The sequence below is a fragment of the Sorex araneus genome, chromosome 5, assembly GCF_027595985.1.
Source record: "Sorex araneus isolate mSorAra2 chromosome 5, mSorAra2.pri, whole genome shotgun sequence".
NCBI lineage: Eukaryota > Metazoa > Chordata > Mammalia > Eulipotyphla > Soricidae > Sorex > Sorex araneus.
This window is the reverse complement of record NC_073306.1, coordinates 51,250,614-51,271,224: the sequence shown is the minus strand read 5'-3', so window position 1 is coordinate 51,271,224 and position 20,611 is coordinate 51,250,614. Positions and strand designations below refer to the sequence as shown.

General features: G+C 40.0%; 1 protein-coding gene across 3 annotated transcripts in view; it reads right to left on the bottom strand.

Annotated features, from left to right (window-relative positions):
* HNRNPR (heterogeneous nuclear ribonucleoprotein R) overlaps positions 1 to 20,523 on the bottom strand; it is a 40,547-nt gene extending 20,024 nt beyond the window's left edge. Inside the window, exons 1-5 of one of the 3 annotated variants that reach the window (XM_004603420.3) lie at positions 20,390 to 20,522; positions 16,986 to 17,151; positions 14,660 to 14,778; positions 13,742 to 13,849; positions 10,269 to 10,382 (exon numbers count right to left, since the gene is read on the bottom strand). In XM_004603420.3, coding sequence (XP_004603477.1) covers positions 10,269 to 10,382; positions 13,742 to 13,849; positions 14,660 to 14,778; positions 16,986 to 17,142 — 498 coding nt within the window. In that variant the 5' untranslated portion in view covers positions 17,143 to 17,151; positions 20,390 to 20,522. Of the gene's footprint in view, positions 1 to 10,268; positions 10,383 to 13,741; positions 13,850 to 14,659; positions 14,779 to 16,985; positions 17,155 to 20,389 lie in introns of all 3 variants that reach the window. The other 2 variants (XM_055138489.1, XM_004603422.3) reach the window with 2 other exon arrangements.
* Between the last annotated feature and the right edge of the window lie 88 nt (positions 20,524 to 20,611).

Here is a 20,611-nt window from a genome sequence, read left to right as displayed (position 1 = left end):
CAGGCTATATAGGGAAGACCGTACAATCTAATAAGATTTAATTAGTACATTGGTCCAAAGAAGCCAATCCCAACTCGATAAAGGTTTCTCCATATGCTTTATGCTGGAACACATGCTTTGCATGCAGGAGAAAAGATTCAATTTCTGGCATTGCCTGGTCCCAGTTACCACCAGAAGGGTGCTTGGGGACCCCACAAGTAACACCCCTGATCACTGCTTGGATGTCACTTCAAACAAAAACAACTATTTTCCTTAGTTTCCAGATGTCTTCTGCCTATCTCTTCCTAAACAGATAAGAGAAAGTTACTGGTTTTCTCATCACCTTTACTCTTCGTTGTAAAACTTTCGCTCTGTATTTATTTTCACTTTTTTCTTTTATCCCTAAACGATTTACTTTCTTTCCAAGGCTAAGTCCTTAACCGTAATAAATAAAAACCCACTCCCCCTCACCCTTTCCCAGAAATCACTGTAAACCTTTGCTCTTTAGCCTTATTTTGCCTATTTTCCTTTCCTTGCCACTGGTTCCTTCCTGTCTTCGTATATTCCCACAACCAAATTGTCAAAACTCTCTATGTCTTCCCAATACTTTTAGAACAAAACTCAAGCTCCTAACTGTAGAGCGGCCGAAGTGACAGTAAAGAGATAGAGGGCTTGCCTTGCATGCTGCCAAATGAATTTAACCCCCAGCACCTCATATAGTAACCCTGATCCCACAAGGGGTATCTCTGAGCGCAGAGCCAGGAGTATCACTGGATCTGGCCCCAAAACAAAATAAATCCTTTACAATGTTAAACCATCTGACTTTGTTGCTTCTTTCCATTTTCTCCCATACGGATTTTCTGTTCCAGTCATTGGTCTATTAGCTGTTCTTAAAAATGTCAAGTATATTTCAGTCTTTCTTATTTCCTTAGTTCGAAATGGACCGAGATGAACTGGAGTGATAGGACAAAGGGTAGGGTGTTGGCCTTGCACGCAGCCGATCCGGGTTTGATTTCTCCGTCCCTCTCGGAGAGCCCGGCAAGCTACCAGAGTATCCCGCCCACATAGAAGAGCCTAACAAGCTATCCGTGGCGCATTCAATATGCCAAAAAACAGTAGCAACAAGTCTCACAATGGAGTTGTTACTGGTGCCCACTCGAGCAAATCAATCAACAACAGGATGACAGTGCTATAGACAGTGCAGTGCTAATCTGAAATGCTCATTCCTCAGTTTTACTTAATTTTCTTTCATGTCTCATTTCAAATTTACCTTCTCAGGAAGACTTTCCTAAATAAAATACTATCTTTTAAACCTGCTATATTTTAAGACCACACCTGACAATGCAAAGGGGGTACTCCTGGTTCTGTGCTGGGGGAAACCAAATGGTGCCATGAAACAAACCCAGGCCACATGAATACAAAGCATGTGCTTATCCCTTTGAGCTTCTCTAATCAAACCTTTGATTTTTTTTTTTACTTTTTATCAGAAAATAAGCCTTATACATGCTTTTATGATGCCTAGATTTCAATAATGCTGATTTTATTTCTAGAACTTTAAAAAATGGACAGTTTATGAACCCAAGGTACATATAACTATCATCTAATGAGAGGTTTGGACAAGGGATTTTTGTTGCTTTGGTTTTGGTTTTTGGTCCACGCCCTGGCTCTGTATCACTGCATCACTGTCATCCCGTTGTTCGTCAATTTACTAGAGCTGGCACCAGTAACATCTCTATTACACTCAGCCCTGAGATTTTAGCAGCCTCTCCTTACTCGTCTTTCCCAACAATTGGAGACTCTTTCATGATCAGGGGAATGAGACCTATTGTTACTGTTTTTGGCATATCGAATATGCCATGGGTAGCCTGCCAGGCTCTGCCGTGTGGGTGGGATACTCTCGGTAGCTTGCCAGGCTCTCCGAGAGGTATGTATATATCTTTTACTGTATTTGGGATATGAATGCACCATGGGGAGCTTGCAAGGCTCTCCCCTGCAGGCAATAGACTCTTGTTAGCTTGTCAGGTTCCCCAAGAGGGAGAATATGTCTATTAGATGTCTCGAGGCTGCAAAGCTTGGTCTTATAGTCTCTGGATATTGGCCGTTGGTGGGATTATAAAGCGCAAGATTACTCCTAACTCTACAATCAGGAAATATGCCTGATGGTGGTGCGCAGGGTACCATAGGGGATCAGGGATCAAATCAGGGTTGGCCACATGCAAGACAAGAGCTCTAACCACTATACTATCTCTCCAGCCCCTTGGACAAGTTCTATGAATAGGAGAAAAGGGACCAATTGTGTATATGAGTGAGGCATTAAACACAGGAGGAACTTCAAGCCAATACTTAAAATCATTAACTGGATATGCAGGGGAACCAAAGGGATTAAAATATCTGAGACTTTTGGGGCTGGAGACATAGCAGAGCAGGTAGAGTGTTTGCCTTGCATGCGGTCGGCCCAGGTTTGATTCCCAGCATCCCATATGGTCCCCTGAGCACCGCCAGGAGTAATTCCTGAGTGCAGAGCCAGGGTAACCCCTGTGCATCACCAGGTGTGACCCAAAAAGCAAAATAAATAAGTACAATTTTAAAAATTAAAAAATAAAATATCTTGGGGCTGGAGCAATAGTACAGCGGGTGGGACATTTGCCTTGCACGCGGCAGACCCAGGTTCGATTCCCAAGTCACCCCTGGCGAGTAAAAGCCAGGAGTAACCCCTGTGCATTGCCAGGTGTGACCCAAAAAGCAAAACAAAAAACAAACAAACAAAAAATATATATCTGACTTTTATTTATAAAAATAATTTAATTAATCTTGGGGGTAAAGAGAACAGGGGAAAAAACAGTTCTACTGAAGAAATAGGAGAAGCCAGATGACTAGGTAGATTTTAGATACTCTAATTTTTGGAAAAAGAAAACACTATTGGAGCTGGAGTGATATCACAGCAGACAGGGTGTTTGCCTTGCACACTGCCGACCCGGGTTTGATCCCTGGCATCCCATATGGTACCCCGAGCACTACCAGGAGTGATTCCTTGAATGCAGAGCCAGGAGGAACCCCTGAGCATTGCTGGGTGTGACCCAAAAAGTAAAATAAAAACTTTTTAAATTAAACATTATTACAAACGTGTAATATATTTACCATAGATTATTTAGAAAATATTATGGAAAATAATAAACTAGAATGATTTTATTTTGCACTAATAATCACTTAGTAGTATTCTGAATGGGTCACCCTTATCACTATACCTACATCCAAAAAAAAAAGATTTGGTGATTTGAAATATAATTTTACCTATTAAGAGGAAATGTTTAATGTGTGACTGAAAACACAGAATTAGACCTTGGGGTGCAGTTGTGAGAAAAAACTATAGTGATAAGCTTTGGAAATAGGTGTGATTTTAAAACCTGAATATTACATGGGGATGAATCTCAGTAATAGAGTGTGTGTTTCCAGAGTATGAGACCCTGGTTTTGGACCCTGGCACCTAATAAAAGAAAAGGGAAGAATACAATCAAGAATAGGTAGTTAACACACACTAATATGTGGATGAAAAATCACCATGGAAAGGCTGAAGAAGTAACTGAAGTAAGAACATGAGTTAGTGGAGGGTTACAAAAATTTAGGAAAAGATTTTTCGACAGGATCAGAGAGATAATAGATCAAGTATAGCAAGATAGAACATCACTTGCCTTGCACACAGCTGACCTGGATTCAATTCTCAGCAAATACATGTGATCCCTGAGCCTGACCAAGGATAATCCCTGAGCAGGGGACCAGGATTAAACCCTAGGCACAACTGGGTGTGGCCCAAAAGTCACAACAAAAAAAACAAACAAAAAAAAGGAAATAAAAATAATAGCTACACAAATAAAATAAGTAAGCCTGTATTCAAAGCTTTTATTTTTTGACTTTGGTGAGCCTCTTTTTGGGGGAATTTTCGGCCACATCGCTTTTGGAATACTACTACATCCCTGTTGTTTCTCTTATCTCATTGGCTCTTTCTTCTCAGTCTTCTTTGCTTTCTACTTCTTCCCAAACTCTAAAAATTAAATTTTAGGGTCATAGTTTTCTAGCTAGATCTATGCTTCCTTCATGACCACATCTAAACCATTTTTAAATACCATTTAGGGCTGGAAAGATAGCAGAGAAGGTAAGGCACTTGCCTTGCACACTGCCTAACCCAGGTTCAATCCCAGCACCTCATACAGTCCTCTGAGCCATGCCAGGAATGATCTCTGAGCACGTGAGCCAGAAGTCCTGAGCATAACTAGGTATGACCCAAAAACAAAACAGAAAGAAAATCTCCAGTCAGAACTCTCCCCTAAACTACAGCATCATATAAGCAACTGCTAAGTCACCAGTTCTATTACTCTGATTTTGGGGAAAGAAAATACTGTTACAAATGAGTTATAGACATCTGAATTATAACACATATAGAACATAACTCAGAGACATCTAACTAAAACACGTCTAGAACTTCAATTCTGCTGGTTTGTTCTTCTCTACAGCCTTTCTCATTTCATATGGCAACTTAATCCTTCTAGATACTCAGATTAGACTTTGAAGCCATCCTTTCCCTCATAACCCCATCTTTTTTTTTTTTTTTTTTTTTTTGCTTTTTGGGTCACACCTGGCGATGCTCAGAGGTTACTCCTGGCTCTGCACTCAGGAATTACTCCTGGCAGTGCTCAGGGGACCATATGGGATGCTGGGATTTGAACCCGGGTCGGCCGCGTGCAAGGCAAACACCCTACCCGCTGTGCTATCTCTCCAGCCCCAACCCCATCTTTTTTAAAAAACTTTTTTAAATTTTACTGAATCACCGTGAGATAGATACAAGCTTTCATGTTTGGGTTACAATCTCACAATGATCAAACACCCATCCCTCCACCACTGCACATTCCTCACCACCAATATCCCAGTGTACCCCCACCCTTTCCCACCCTCCCCCTGCCTCTATGGCAGACAATATTCCCCATACTGACTCTCTACTTTTGGGCATTATGGCTTGCAACACAGACACTGAGAGGTCATTATGCCTGGTCTATCATCTGCTCTCGGCATGCATCTCCCATCCCAACTGGTTCCTCCAGCCATCATTTTCTTAGTGATTCCTTCTCTATTCCATCTGCCTTCTCCCCTCCGCTCACAAGGCAGTCTTCCAGCTATGGGGCAATCCCCCGGCCCTTGTATCTACTGTCCTTCGGTGTCAGCCTCATGTGATGCTACCCTACACTCCACAAATGAGTGCAGTCCCTCTATGTCTATCCCTCTCTTTCTGACTCATTTCACTTAGCATGATACTCTCCATTAAACTCATTTTTAATTCACTCAAATGAAATAGAAGTTTGTTCCTTTTAATAACCTGTTGATCCCTACCTGGGTCATTCTAGCTTTACATAAGCTGTTTAGAATAGTCATCTATAGCTAATCCTGGAACTTTAAAACTAAACACAATGTGGGGCTGCAGCAATAGCACAGCCGGTAGGGCATTTGCCTTGCACGAGGCTGACCTGGGTTTGATTTCCAGCATCCCATATGGTCCCCTGAGCACTGCCAGGAGTAATTCCTGAGTGCAGAGCCAGGAGTAACCCCTATGGGTGTGACCCAGAAAGCAAAAAAAAAAAAAAAAAAAACTAACAATGTAGTCAATACAGTAACAACTTTTTCTTTCATTCTCCCTCTCTTCATTTCTTTCTCACTCAACAATTCTTTACTCACTAAGCATCAACGCTAAGAAGTCTTGGCAATCTACTATCTATCCATATACTACTTCAACAGTAATAAAGGAAATCCTCAGAGGTTCAGAGGAAATCAACAGAAGCAAGCAGATGGCTCAATTGTCTTCCTTCCAACAGATTTCTCCATTATCCAGCTCATTTGCTATTCACAAACTCAGCATTTTTTTCTCAAGAGTAATTCAATTCAGATACTACAAAGTATACTTTTAGGTCTCTGTTAAATACATTAATTCTATAACACTTTCATTAATTAGTAAGCAAAAGAATTAGATGAGGCTACCATTTCCTTTTAATACATCCACAAGACTTGGTGCTTTGCTCTTTAAACAAGTTTATTATACAGCCATGATCTCCATGGCTATTACATCTATCATAGAAACAAAGAGTCAAGATAAACTAAAATATAACATTTCAAAATAATTATTCTTATATAGTCATCTCAGGAAAATGCTTAGCAAAAAAATGTCAATGAATGCTTATTTATAAAGTTAATTTATAGATATTAACCAAAGATAAAACTTCAGTCTTGAGCCAAAGAAATAGAGGTAAACCGCTGCTTGTCTTACATTCTACAGAATGGCACAGAGCCAGGAATAGCTTAATAACCCTGGGTATTACCTAAACCCCCAGCCCCCAAATAGAGGGACATCCCTGATGGTGCTAGGGACTGAATGCATGTGGTGTTGGGTGGCTATTGACCTTGAATTTTCTGTGTGCACAGATGTACTCTTGAGCACTTATTTCCCCAGCCACATGATCTAAAAAGTTTTAGATACTGTTAACAATATAAAAACCTAAACCTTGTAGAAAAGACGCCAATTAATCCCAATTAATTTAACAGGGCCAAGGATAGCTCAAAGAACCAGAGTATAAGGCTTGCATGCACAGGTGCAAAAATCTTTTCCCAGTACCATATGGCCACTTAGCATTGATGGGGATGACCTTCATGGCCCCCAGTACTGCTGAGCCTAAGCAGCAAAACCACTAACCCACATAGTCGAGCCACAAACTGCCTGGAACAGCCCCCAAGCCCCAAGTACTGCTGGGAAGGTCTCCCTCCTCCAAAAGCCAATTTATTTATTAAATATTATCAGCAACCCATATGTTAAAAACCTCTTATTTTACTGATTTTTCAAAACTTCAATTTTCAACAGTATTAGTCAAATTTCATAAAGCCTAATTTTATGGGGAAAATCCAGGTATTTATATTCGAATTTACTGTAAGAAATAGGCAGGAATGACAAACTGGTGAACTCAGAAATTGTGTCTGTTAGGGAGCCATACCCAGTGATGCTCAATAGTTATTCCTGGCTCTATACTGAAGAAGCACTCCTACTGGACTCTTGTGATCATATGGGAGGCCAGGGAACAACCCAGTAATTGGCTAAGTGGAAGGCAAATGCCACTATACTATTCTCTGGCTCCTTTACACAGAAATTTAAGTAATTTGCTGTAATATCTAATGGAAAGGAAAATTCATTATTTTCTCTTTTAAAGAATTAAAAAATATGGGCTAGAGTTATAGCACAGCAAGTAGGGCATTTGCCTTACACGCAGCCAACCCGGGTTCGATTCCCAACATCCCATATGGTCCCCTGAGCACCGCCAGGAGTAATTCCTGAATGCATGACCCAGGAGTAACTACCTTGCATCGCCAGGTGTGATCCAAAATGGAAAAAAAAAAAAAAAACAGCTACAAAAACAAAAAAAGAATTAAAAAATGAATCTTTAGAATTAGCATACCAACTATGTTTCTAATTAAATATTTACAATTAAACAGGATAGTTGTTCAAATGAGATGAGATATAGATCAAGTAGTAAAGCATGATTTGTATGTGCAAAGCCTAGGTTTGTTTCAAAGCACTGAATGACCCTATACACAACACAGTCAAGTGTGACCCTGGTGTCTGCCTACTTCAGCACTACCAGCCGAAGCCAGAAGTGGCCCTACCATTAAAAAAATTAAATTTAGAAGGCTGGAGAACATCCTTTGCATGCTGCAATCCTGGGTCCAAAACAGCCCAAGTACCACCAGAAGTGACTCTGAGCCAGGAGTAGATCCTGAATGCAGCAAGATGTGGCCCTCAAAAAACAAAAACATTGGGGCTGGAGCAATAGCACAGCGGGTAGGATGTTTGCCTTGCACTCGGACGATCCGGGTTCGATTCCTAGCATCTTATATGTTCCTCTGAGCACCGTCAGGAGTAATTCCTGAGTGCATGAGCCAGGAGTGACCCCTGTGCATCACCAGGTGTGACCCAAAAAGAAAAAAAAATTAATAAACTGTTCAAATGCCTCCAGTTAAATCTTAAGAATACTAGTAAACTCCTAGTTTAGATAAACAATAAAGCAAAGATCAAACTTCCAATGGGCTAACAGAGCTCAATCTTCAATTGTAAAATTATAATCTGTAGTATGAATATATCCAGGTTCTACTAAGCCCTGTTTAAAAGATGCTATTTTGGGGCCAGAGTGGTAGTTCAGTGGGTAGGGAATTTGTTTTGCACATGGCTGAACCAGGTTTGATCCCTGGCATTCCATATGGTCCCCTGAGCATCGCCAGACGTAATTAGGGAGTGCAGAGCTAGGAGTAACCCCTGAACATTGCTGAGTATGACCCATAAAGCAAAAATAAGTAAGTAAAAGGTGTTATTTTAATTCTTATCTACAAGAACTGCATAACTAGCTGAAAATAAGACTATGATTAAAGTAAACTGGTAAATACTAAGAGGGATTTTCACGCACTGAAAGATATACTACTATCTTTTCAAATAATTCCTCTCAAGGGACCACTATGTCAATGATAGTTGGAGGGATAACTCAGGATGGAAGATGTGTGCTAAAAGTAGACAAAAGACAAAACATGATGGCCTCTCAGTATCTGTATTATAGTAAACCATAACGTCCAAAGGTAGAGTAAGAAGGAAAGTGCCTGCCACAGAGGCAGGGGGTGGGATGGAATGGGGGTGGCAGGAGGGATACTGTAGACTGGTGGTGGGAAAGGCACATTCGGTGGAAGGATAGGTGTCAGATCATTGTATCACTGAACTCAATTACAAAATCTTTGTAACTATCCCACAGTGATGCAATTAAAATATATATGTATATATAAATGAATATATCTGCAAGCTGGAAGTCTTCAGAGTGCCTCAAAACAAGAAAAAGATAAAGAACAATTCCATTTTTATTCATTTTTGTAAGCATTTAACAGAAAAAAACAAAGAATGCTAAAAACAAAATTTTAAACTACTGTAAAAAAACACATTTGCTGGAGTTCAAGTAAATAAGCTTAACTTAATTCTGTACTGTTTAAAAAGTATGAAGTCAGAAATAGTACAGCAGTTAAGGCACTTGCCACACACGAAGCAGACATAGGTCTGATCCCCAGTATCCCATATGGTTCCCTGAGCACAGCCGGAAGTGATTCCTGACTGCAGAGTCAGGAATGACCAGCTCCTAAGCAGCACTGGGTGTGGACCAAAACAAATACGAAGCTGATCTGGGTTCAATCCCCAGCATCCCTTATGGCCCCAAGATCCTTGAGCATAGACCCAGGAGAAATGCTAAGTACTGAGCTGGAGCAATAGTACAACGGGTAGGTGTTTGTCTTGCACATGGCTGACCCAGGTTCAATAGCCGGCATCCCATAGGTCCTCCCAGCACCGCCAGGAATAATTACTGAGTGCAGAGCTAGGAGTAACCCCTGAGCATCACTGGGTGTGACCCAAAAAGCAAAAACGGAGGGAAAAAAAAAAAAGAATGCTAAGTACTGTTTAGGTATGGCCCCAAAATAAAACCGAAAAAAAGTGAACAAACAAAAAGAGTAAATATATTTAAAAAATGTAGATATGAAGATCACACTAAAGAGTACACTGAAGATGAAGAATGGCAGGCCAGAAAGATGGTCCAAAGTACATGCTTTGCGCAGGTTTTATCCCTGGCAGCAAATGATCTATAAGTTGAAAACCATTGAGGACCCTCCATCTCCTAATAAAGATATAGGATGGTGAGGAAAAGTGCTAAGATGAGGGCACAGGGGGGAAAAGGGAGCAAAATATGCATTTAAATATGTTTCAGTGACATCTGTTCCCAAGAAAAACTGATGTTCCTGTGATGGCTGAGTTCCAATTCCAACTTGAACAATAATTATACAATACAGGGGTCGGATAAAGTACAATGGTAGAGCATGTATTTCCCATGTATAAGGCTCTGGTTTGATCCCCAGCACCTACCTCCTCTCCTTAAAGGTACTAGTTATATAACATTAAATAATGTATAATAGTAGCTGACTCAGGTACCTGATTCACCACCAGGTATGGCCCCAAACCAAAATAAAACAGAACAACAACAACAAAGGGCTAAGTGTAATCTTGCATATGGCGGTCAGATTTTGATTACCAACAGTGCAGTCCCTTGAGCACAGCTTGGAGTGATTACCAACCACTGCCTAGGTTGGCTCAAAAGCCCAATCCTTCCTCCCAAAAGCCCAGTTTACAGAAAATATAGTTTACAAGTTGGGAAATTTTTGACAAATAGCTAAATACTTACTTCTGTTCCAATTCCAGGCTGCACACCAGAGTACACACTATCTGGTGGAGGACCACCATACTTCCTCTGTCCTGTGGTTACATCCAGAGTATAACCAGTCCTCTCAAGCAAGGCCTAAAAATAATTGAAAATCTATTTACATCTTAATAGTAACACGCACTATATATATTTTCCAAAAGGTCCCCCAAATATCTGAGATTACATATTTTGTTTTCCAAAATATATATGTTTTCCAAAAGGTTCCCAAAATATCTGAAGTTATACGAAATTCACAGATACCTCTCACATAAGTTGCTCCCACCTAATTTTATTATCCATTTCCTACAATGAATTAAAGGAGTAGTAGGCAAATTAGCTAAGCATGCAAAATTCTTTAGCTATCAATGACAATAGAAAAAAAGATGCAAGAAATTGTCAAAGTCTGACATATGCTGACCCCAAGGCTCCTTCATCTGTCTACATACTCACCATTTCCCATTTCGTACCCTTCTACCTCAATTAGATTGCTTTCCTTTCTTGTTTCCTTTATATACTGTACGAAAGCCAGTAATTCTTTTCAAATAAAAGCTCTCCAGACATAAAATAAGTTTATTTTTATCAATAAAAGTCATCATACTTCAGAAGCTGGAGAGATAGTAAAACAAGTTGGGTGCCTGCCGTGTCCGAGGCCAGCCCAGATTCAATCCCAGGCATCTCATATGGTCCCCGAGCACTTCTAGGAGTAATTCCTGAGTGCAGATATAGTATACATATATTTAAGAATATAAAGCTAGCTCTAGGCCTATTCAATTACTAGTGAATTTTAAAAATATCTATTCTAAAACTTTTACATAATTATCAAAAATGTGTGAACAGGATTATGCCATTTCATAGAAGAAAAAAGACACAAAGGCCAGGTATGGGTCAGTGGCAGAGCGCCTGCCTTTCAAGTGTGAGACTCTGGGTTCAATTTTCAGCAATGCAGAACAAACAAAAAAGAACAAAGGGGCTTTCTATGAAAAAACTGCAATCTGTATTTCTTTTCTTTTTTAATTTTCATTTTTTGGGCCACACCTAGAAGTACTGAGGGCTACTTACTCCTGACTATACCTGGGGGACCATATGTAGAGCCAGGGATCAAACCCAGGTAAGCCACATGCAAGGCAAGCAATTTAACTGCTATACTATCTCTCTGGCCTCTTTATTTCTTTTCATAAAACTGGAGAGACAGTACAGGGGTATGATCCTTGCCTTGCATGCCACTGACCCCTGCTGAATCCCTGGCACTGCATATGGTGCCCTAAACATGGCCAAGAGTAATCCCTGAAAGCAGAGTCAGGAGAACAGTTAGTAAGCCGTAAGGACCAACTGGTATGGCCCAAAAAAGAAGAGAAATTTGGGAATCAGAGAGGTAGTACAGAGACTACGGTGCTTACCTTGCATGCTACTGACTCTGGTTCAATTCCAGGAACTATTTCAAATTAGTCTTATCACTAGCAAAACATCAATATCCATTTAACCAAGGAATCAGATTTTCTGTAATTCATTAAAACTCATTATGAAGTCTGGAGAGAATAGTACAGTGGTTAAGGTGCTTGCCTTGCATACAGCCAGTTACTAAGTTTGATCCCTGCACTCACACATGGTTCCCTGAGCATCACCAGAAGTGATCCCGAAACACAAAGTCAGGAGTAAGCCTTGAATACAGTCAGTTGTGGCTCAAAAATAAAAACCCCCAAACCTCATTATCAGGGGCTAGGAACTATAGGGGTTAGGCCAACTCACATACTGGCAATTCCAAGCAGCACATGATTCCCAACCAACCAGCACTGAGTGTCACCCTGCGGTTACCAGCAATGCAGGGCATGAATAGCACTGCATCTTCAGGTCCTAGCAGTGAGCTACTGGTATGGTTGGCCAAGAATCACTTGGATTCTGGGACCCAATTCATTAAAACAAACAGGCCAGGGGCTGGAGTGACAGCACAGAGGGTAGGCATTTGCCTTGCATGAGGCTGACCCGGATTCGATTCCCAGCATCCCATCTGGTCCCCCAAGCACCACCAGGAGTAATTCCTGAGTGCAGAGCCTGAGCATCGCCAGATGTGACCACCCAAAAAAAAAAAAAAAAAGCAAGAAAAAAAAAAAAGGCCAGAAAGAATAGGGCATTTGCCTTGCACACGGTTCAAGTCCTGGCACTTCATACAGTTTCCCATATCCCACCAGCAGTGATCCCTGAGTTTAGAGCCAGGAGTAAGCCCTGAACACCACTAGGTGTGGCCCAAACCCCACCCACCCACCACTCCCCTAAAACCAACAATAAAAAATGGGGCCGGAGGATATAGCTCAGTGGGAAAGCACCTGTCTTGCTATGTGAGGTGCTGGGTTCAATTCTGACATGGCAAAAATTAAAATTAAAAATATCTATACCGGCGCTGGAGCGATAGCATAGCAGGTAGGGCGTTTGCCTTGCACTCGGCCGACCCGGGTTCAAATCCCAGCATCCCATATGGTCCCCTGAGCACCGCCAGGGGGTGATTCCTGAGTGCAGAGCCAGGAGTAACCCCTGTGCATCTCCAGGTGTGACCCAAAAAACAAAAACAAAAAACAAAAAAAAAACCTATACCATCTGGAACTATATAGTAATAATAGTAATTCAGTTACACATTCTTACTATCTCTAGGCATTATAAACAAATGTTTTTTTGATCCTTATGCCCCACTATGAAGCAGACTACTATTATTCTCATTTACAAATTTTAAAAATGAGGTGAATAAAATTGAAAGATTGGAAAGAAGGTATAAAGAGATGTTTACCGAGATGTTTACCAAAAGAGGGGAAAAAATGTAACAAGAAATAATTGAGAAATAATTGAACCGGAGCAATACTACAGCAGGTAGGGCATTTGCCTTGCATGCGGCTGACCCGGGTTTAATCCACAGCATCCCATATGGTCCCCCAAGAACTGCCAGGAGCAATTTCTGAGTGAACAGACAGTAGTAACCCCAGAGCATCACTAGGTGTGACCCAAAAAGCAAAAAAAAAAAAAAAAAAAGAACCAAGAGACATGAGAGATCAATCCAGGAAACAATTATCAGAAGTGTCATAGTGTCATTAAGTCAATAGACATACTATAATAGAGCAAGAAATTAGGGAGTCTAAATTGGGTCCTTTTACCAAATATACAAGTATATACAAGTATTTGTTACAAAAAAATTTCTGCACCAAAAGTTCTTCTGTAATTTCCCTTAAGTTATTTTTCATCTAAATACTAATCTATAGTTTTATCCTGTTTTTCTCCCTCAGTGCGGGGGGCCAAACCCAGGTCTCATTCATGCTTGAAAGAAAGGCACTTTTACACTGAGCCATATTCTTGATCCTGTAAACACCAATTCAAAAAAGGGTAGATTAGATAAGTAGATTAGATAAGCTTTTTCAGGAAAATCTGCCAAGAACTTCAATATCATTTTTATTTACATCTAAGTCAAGTTTTACCTTAATCTTTGCTTCATCTGGTCCTTTTGTGGACTCTTGCACCTTGCTCCCCTGTTTCTCCCTTTGCCTGTAGGTCTTCATAACTCCACATAAAAATGCACTTTTGTTCTACAACAGGCAAGAAATTTAATTAAAAAGAATCATCACAAACCACTGAAGGGTAAATTCAAATTTCAGAAGACCAAAATTTTAGTAAATTTTATTTTTGTTTTGGCTTTTTGGGTTACACCCGGCTATGCTCAGAGGTTACTACTGGCTCTGCACTCAGGAATTACTCTTGGCAGTGCTTGGGGGACAATATGGGATGCGGGGAATCGAACCCGAGTTGGCCACGTGCAAGGCAAACGCCCTACCCGCTGTACTACTGCTCCAGCCCCAAAATTTTAGTAACTTATTTACTCATTTATTCCCTCAACAAATAGTGACTGCTATATGCCAAAGACTGAAGAAGACAGTAAGTAGAAAAGTCAGCAAAGACTTCAAGGAGCTTACCGTCTACACTGGCAAAACAATCTACCATTTGTTGATTTTTAAATGCATCTTAACTATCTTTGTCAGATATTCTGGCACTATTCCTCCCACCTCCATTATTCCCACCAACATAATAAAACAGAATCAGAAAACCCAAGAATGTTTAAAAATCTAAATAATTGAAACTCACAAAAACCTATACAACCAACAAATCTTGACTTTAATTTTTTAAAATAACTTATTTACACACAAAGAAATGTGGGGAGACTTACTTTATACTTGTGCTTCTGAAAACTCTTTGCCATAAAGTAGATTTTTCCCCTTCAAACTAATTTTTTAAAGAAATAAAGGTAATCACAAACAAAAATACATCTCCATAAGAAAAAAGTTAACAGAAAATTAATTTCAGTTCATTTGTTCAAAGCCATTTTTGAGTAATGGCCTTACCTGAACATGTGATAAGTCACTTTCCTTGAACTGTTGTAGTACAGACAGAGCTCCTTCTTCATTAAACTCCCTGAGAGCATCAATTGCTCTTTCATCAAGATCGACATAAGCTACCAATCCTAAAATTAAATCGAAAAGGGGTAACATTATTGCAACAAAAGGGATAATTTAAACTGTGCTAGATGTTTAACTAGAAATTATCACATTCAGTACTATCACTAACAAACTTCGTTTCAGTAATATGCATCTAGGAAGCTATACAAATAACTATACAGAAAACTAAAGAATATAATAAGAAAATAAAAAATATCAACACTTATAAGCATAAATTTCAATCCCCATATCCATCTAAAAAAAAAGAAGAAAGGAAAAAAAAAGAAAAAAGAAAAAATCCTAACCCCATTTCCCACTCCCAAAAATCTGGAAAATTAAATCTGAAGTGTACACTACAGATTAAGCATTAATATAACAAATTTATATATCCCAAGGATCAATCTCCAAGCTACATGGACTGTTGCAGTTGTTCCTAACCAATCAAGAGGTAAGGGAAAGTTTTAGAAAACAACTTTTACTTAGTATATTTGTTTCTACTCCCCCCAAAGTGTCAAAGGCTTATTTTTAACCCTATTATCACCAAGAATAAACTGAAATGCATCTGAGCATCTACTTTGCTGCAGTCAGAATGTGGAAAGGCATAATTTTAAACTCTTCTACAAATTCAAATGCAGCTTGATTAATCAATTCTGAAAGTTGTATTTTAAGGCATTTTTTTTTTTATTCTACTGAGGTGTAAGATTACACCATGCTGTGGCATTTCAATACTGTCAACAATGACATGACTTTTTCTCATGGCATTAAGGACTTTACTATGGGACTTAATAAACTACACAGAAAATATATACATCACATTTCATAATGTTGTAGTATATATAATTGCACACAGAACACCTACCAAGTTTTTAATTTGTTAAGTTTATATATTTCTCAATATTAGGAATATTTCAGAATTGATTTAATGTAAAATGGAAACATTTGGCAGATTAAAACCCCCAGATCCATATGAACTAACATCAAAAAGTGATACATTTTGATAAAACCCAAAAGAACTTTTATTCCATACAGTAAATTTAGTAAATGTAATGCCACTTGCAAAGTTACTTTTAAATGTTCTCATGATTTGTTTTAAAAGCTCAAAATGAGCATGTCTAAATAATTTGATTTTCCTTACTTGAATAGTCCATCCACCACCCAAAGTCACAACTTAGGACACCCATCAATCCATTCTGTCAAACCAAGCCTACACCCAAACCATCAGCTTCTTATCAATAACAAAGCACTCTCTAAGAGAGCATCTCTAGGCAGATCACTGCCAAGTCTCTATGGCAGAATGTCACAGAAAGTTCCTGAGGAATGATTTTCAAATGAGACCATCACCCAGGAGTCATTTTTAGAAATCATTGTAATATCTAAAATTATCCTGTTTCTCAGGTTTATAATCTTTTTAAGGACCAAAAAACCAGGTATTTGTTACTACTATACTTAACACACATTTGTGAGACAATTCAATACTCTCTCCCAATCTGGATAGCACACAAAGCACGGAGGAAGAAAGTTTCCATCTATGGCCCCAAAGGGGAGAACACATTTATTTATGAGCAACATTCCCTAAGGGTAAATATTTCTCTCCCTTCTTTAAAACTTCAAACCACTTACAACCAACCATTTTAAGATGTTCAAATTTGCTTAAGCACTTGACCATGGGACTTCTAGATTAAAAAAAAAAAAAAGCAGCTGTTTACAAACCAAACACTTCCAAATTACTGAGAGATGTGGATTTCCATCTAATAGAAACTAGACAGGCCACAACTCTCAAGGAGTCTTGACATTTATTATCGTTTCAGACAATACAGTCTACCTAGTCCTCTTATTATGCCACCTAATCAGACCTAAGCTGATTTAACAATCACTTTAAGAAGCTAAAAGTAGAAAAGTAAAAGCAAAATGACAACTGATTTAGATTAAGAAAAATATGTAAAATTTGGTATGCTGAAACATACATTTTAATTGGTGATAAATCTAAGACAAATTGATATACTGTTCTAAAACAACTACAACTGCATATTCAACACTAAGAAGGCATCAAAATAATGAAATAAGAATATCAAAAGACAAACCCAATATGCCCTCAATGAAGGGAAAGTAAACAAACATTGCTCTGCATAGATCAGAAACGGTTAAGTATTATTTAACCTTAAAAATCTATAAAATTCAAAGTGGTTTGCCCTCACTTTCATAACCAGTCAGAAACAAGAAATGCATATTATACCTGTCTGAAATATTTCATCAAGTCTTTCTGCCACCTTCTGTGGGAGGCCTGCCTCTATCAGTGTCTTGTAGTGTTCTGTGTGAGTTACACTGGAAGTATCCATTGGTTCTTCCTCTTCTTTTAACTGTACCGCATTACCATTCACCTGATTAGCCATTTTATTATGCTGCTGGAAAAAATTCAGGAGCTATATTACATTAAGCCAGAAATAACTAGTTTGTAGGACAATGCATGATTTATCTAAACTAACTTGTATACATGCTAATAACCTCTATCAAAATATCTTATGCCTTTTGTGATGTAACTAATCTAAATTTGCAATTATAATCCTGTAAAACCATTAAAAATGTACATTGAAGCATTAGATCTTTAAGAAACTTCATGTACACTATGCAAAGTTAAAGGTTTGAAAATTTACTACAGGTAGAATTGCTGATTAACAAAAGCAGCAGTTGTTTCCTGGAGAGCATATCAACAAATCACCACAAAATCCTAAAAGACCCTCAGCTCTCAATCTTTATACACTTAAAAGTTTGGTTTAAAGACAGTGAACACCCACAGACCACTTAGTTAAGGTATAAGGACTTCCAATATTTCCTAGCTCTGCTTCGGAGTCAATGCAGATGTAAAATAAAATGCCCTGTTATCTCTAGATCAACATGTTGGTGGTTTGGGTTTTCTCCACTTCACATAAAACAAAACACAACTTGACATTAATATTTGTTCTAAAGTTAATTTGCTATTCCCATTCAGATTTAAAAGAAAAAATGACCAAAACGTTTGAAAGCTAAACAATTAATTCTAAGTCCACATAAAATCAAAAGTGAGCTACAGTTGAAGTTGCTTCTTAAAAAAAAAAAAAAAAATCAAGGGTACATTATTGAATTTTTCAAATCAGTAAAATAAAAGCTGTAAAAACAAGAATGGACAGCTAACTAATTCCAAATAGTTTTAACAAAACATTACCTAATTAGGATAAATTTACATTATAATTCTCAGATTAACCTAAAATCATTTTGTATGTTCAATTTGTATGTAACACTGAAATGGACCAACTCCCTAAAGAGATTAATAAAATTATGCAAGGTCAGTTTCTATACTGCCTCAAAAGACTGGGGACTTAAAGTACATTTGTCTGTGGTAAAGTTACAATGTGATGAAGATAAAAGACAGGAGAAAAAAGAAACTGCGACATACACTGGGGGAAAAGGCTATGAAGGCAGATCTCAAGAAAAAGTCTGACTTGGGGGATGAAACTGAAATACCTATTAGCTATCAAGAAAAATCCGAGTTTCCTTAAAAAGTACTAGAATCCCTAAAATAGCCATACTTCCAGATTACTTATCAAACATTGTGCAAATGCACTAATAATACGCAGTTTTGACTTAAAAACAACTTTCACCTCAAAGTCCACCGAGATTTAGCAGAAGTTTATGAAAAAGGAAGACAACCCAAAGGAAAGAGGTAAGATTAGGAAGAGAAGATAGTACAGAAAGTGTTATTCTGTCTGAAATGAGATAAATAATAGCATGTCTTCTTGAGATTACAAATCACTTTACAACTCAGTAATGTCTACACAAACACAAACTGGTAAACTCTGAGTGGACACAGGTCTCTCAAGGTAAGCCTCAAATTATGATGAAATGGGGAAAAAAGAAACCTTCCAAACTGGCACACTTGTAATCAAGAAACTTACAAAGAAGAACATTTACTGATTAATACAACCTAACTATATAAAGATGCAGCCTGAAGTCCAAAATCTGGTGAACACAGCTCTGCTTTCCCAGGCTCCCCCACCCCCCATACACCATTATAAATTCCTCAGAACTCAAAGGTTCTCAGTTATCACAAGACCCTCACAGCATTGCAACTGGGAATACTATAAGTCACAGAACGGAAGCAAATTTTTCACTTAAAAGTTCAAAGAACGCCTGTAAAAGTTTCTTTTTTTATGTATAAAGCAAAGACAAATTGTGTACTGAGCACACGATAGAAATATTTATGACTCCCATTTCAATGTACAGGTTTTCTACATGTTGATTTTGAAATTGAAGTCTGTAAACTTTTAACAAAACAAAAAAAGTGAACCAGACCAGAAAATAAAACCTTGGGGGCGTGGGGGGGGTGAGGCGGGGACGACGACACAACTCTCTTCAACTCGAAAGTAAGGTCCTCGTTTTTTAAGTAACTTTAATATTAGGAGACATTTAAAACTCGTTCACCAATTCAACACAATGCCACAAGGCCAAACCATATTTCTGGATGCAGCAAATGTACTAGTAACGACTGAAGGCATTTGATCTAAACATTTTTGCATAAAAAGAATAATAAATAAAAAATTTAAAAGCTAGAAACTTAAGATTCAAAAGGGCTGCCGGGATATTTGGAAAGTCAGCAGTGGTTCATCCCTGACTTTTTTCTCTAAATACCTGCAATGCAAACTCTCCGTGTAAAGAGACGGGCTTTAAAAGAACCAACGAAATGAAAACTAACGGTTATCTCACGGCAGAGGAGCGCCAAGCCCTTATCCTACGACTGACTCATGAGGCACCAATCCAGCCTCGAGGACAGCAAAAAAAAAAAAAAAAAAATTTAAAAAATCTCACATAGGTATTGTGGAAGAACCTTTGCAAGAACCCCCTGGCTTTATAAAGTTTCAGCGTTTAGCAGAAAACGGTTCCAGCCGTATTAGAAAAAGAATCATCTTTCCAACTCAGTGCGCCAATGACACGCGCAGAATTCGGTATCGCAGGCGCCGCTTGCAAGCCTAAGTTTCGTGGCCTCTAGTAGTCATTTTTTCCTTCAAATCTCGGCTCGCAGCATGCAGAATGCGGGGCGGGGGGGGTGGGGGGCCCTCCCTCGCAACTCGGCCTTTCGGCTCCGTGCTCACAACAAAAGTTTTCTCCCGGCTCGGGGAACGGTGGGGTTTGCATCCCGCCCCCGGCCCACCCCACCCCGGCAGGGCCGTCCCGTTCATCAACACGTCCCCCTCGTCGCTCCGGCGGGCCGACACCGGAGCCCTGTGCCCAGGGAGAAGCGACGGGGCCGCGAGCGCTTCAAGGCCGCCGGCTGGGCCCAGCCGCGTGGAGCGGCGGGCGGAGGCGGGAAAAAGCACGGCCGACTCCGGCAACCCTCGCGGGCAGCACCCGGCGGGTGGGACTCCGGGCCGAGGGGTCGGAGGGGCGGGAGGAAGGTGAGTTCTGGCGAGGAGGCGCCTCGGCGGGGCTAGGCCCGCAGCTGCCGCACGGCCGGACGAGACCGAAGCCGCCCCCAGCCCATCCCCCGCCCCCAGCCCTGGGCCTCGGAGCAAAAACAAAACTGGGGAACCAGGCGACGAGCACGGGCTGAGTCGGGTCGGATCGGGGCTCCCGGCCCCACCCCCCACGGGCCCGCGCGAGACTCACCAGGGCAGAGCAGGGGCCGGCGGCCGGGCCCGTGAGAATCAGCGCGAGGCGCTTTGAAAACGACTAGAAATGGCGCGCGCGCCACCCCCTCCCCCCCCTCATGGACAGAGAAGCGATCCCGGCAGCACGCGGGGTTTCCCGGAACTGCTTCCAGGGACTCCGAGATGCCGAGCAATCACCTTGCGCGGCGGTCGGAGAGACAGCTCAGGTGACCAATAGCAG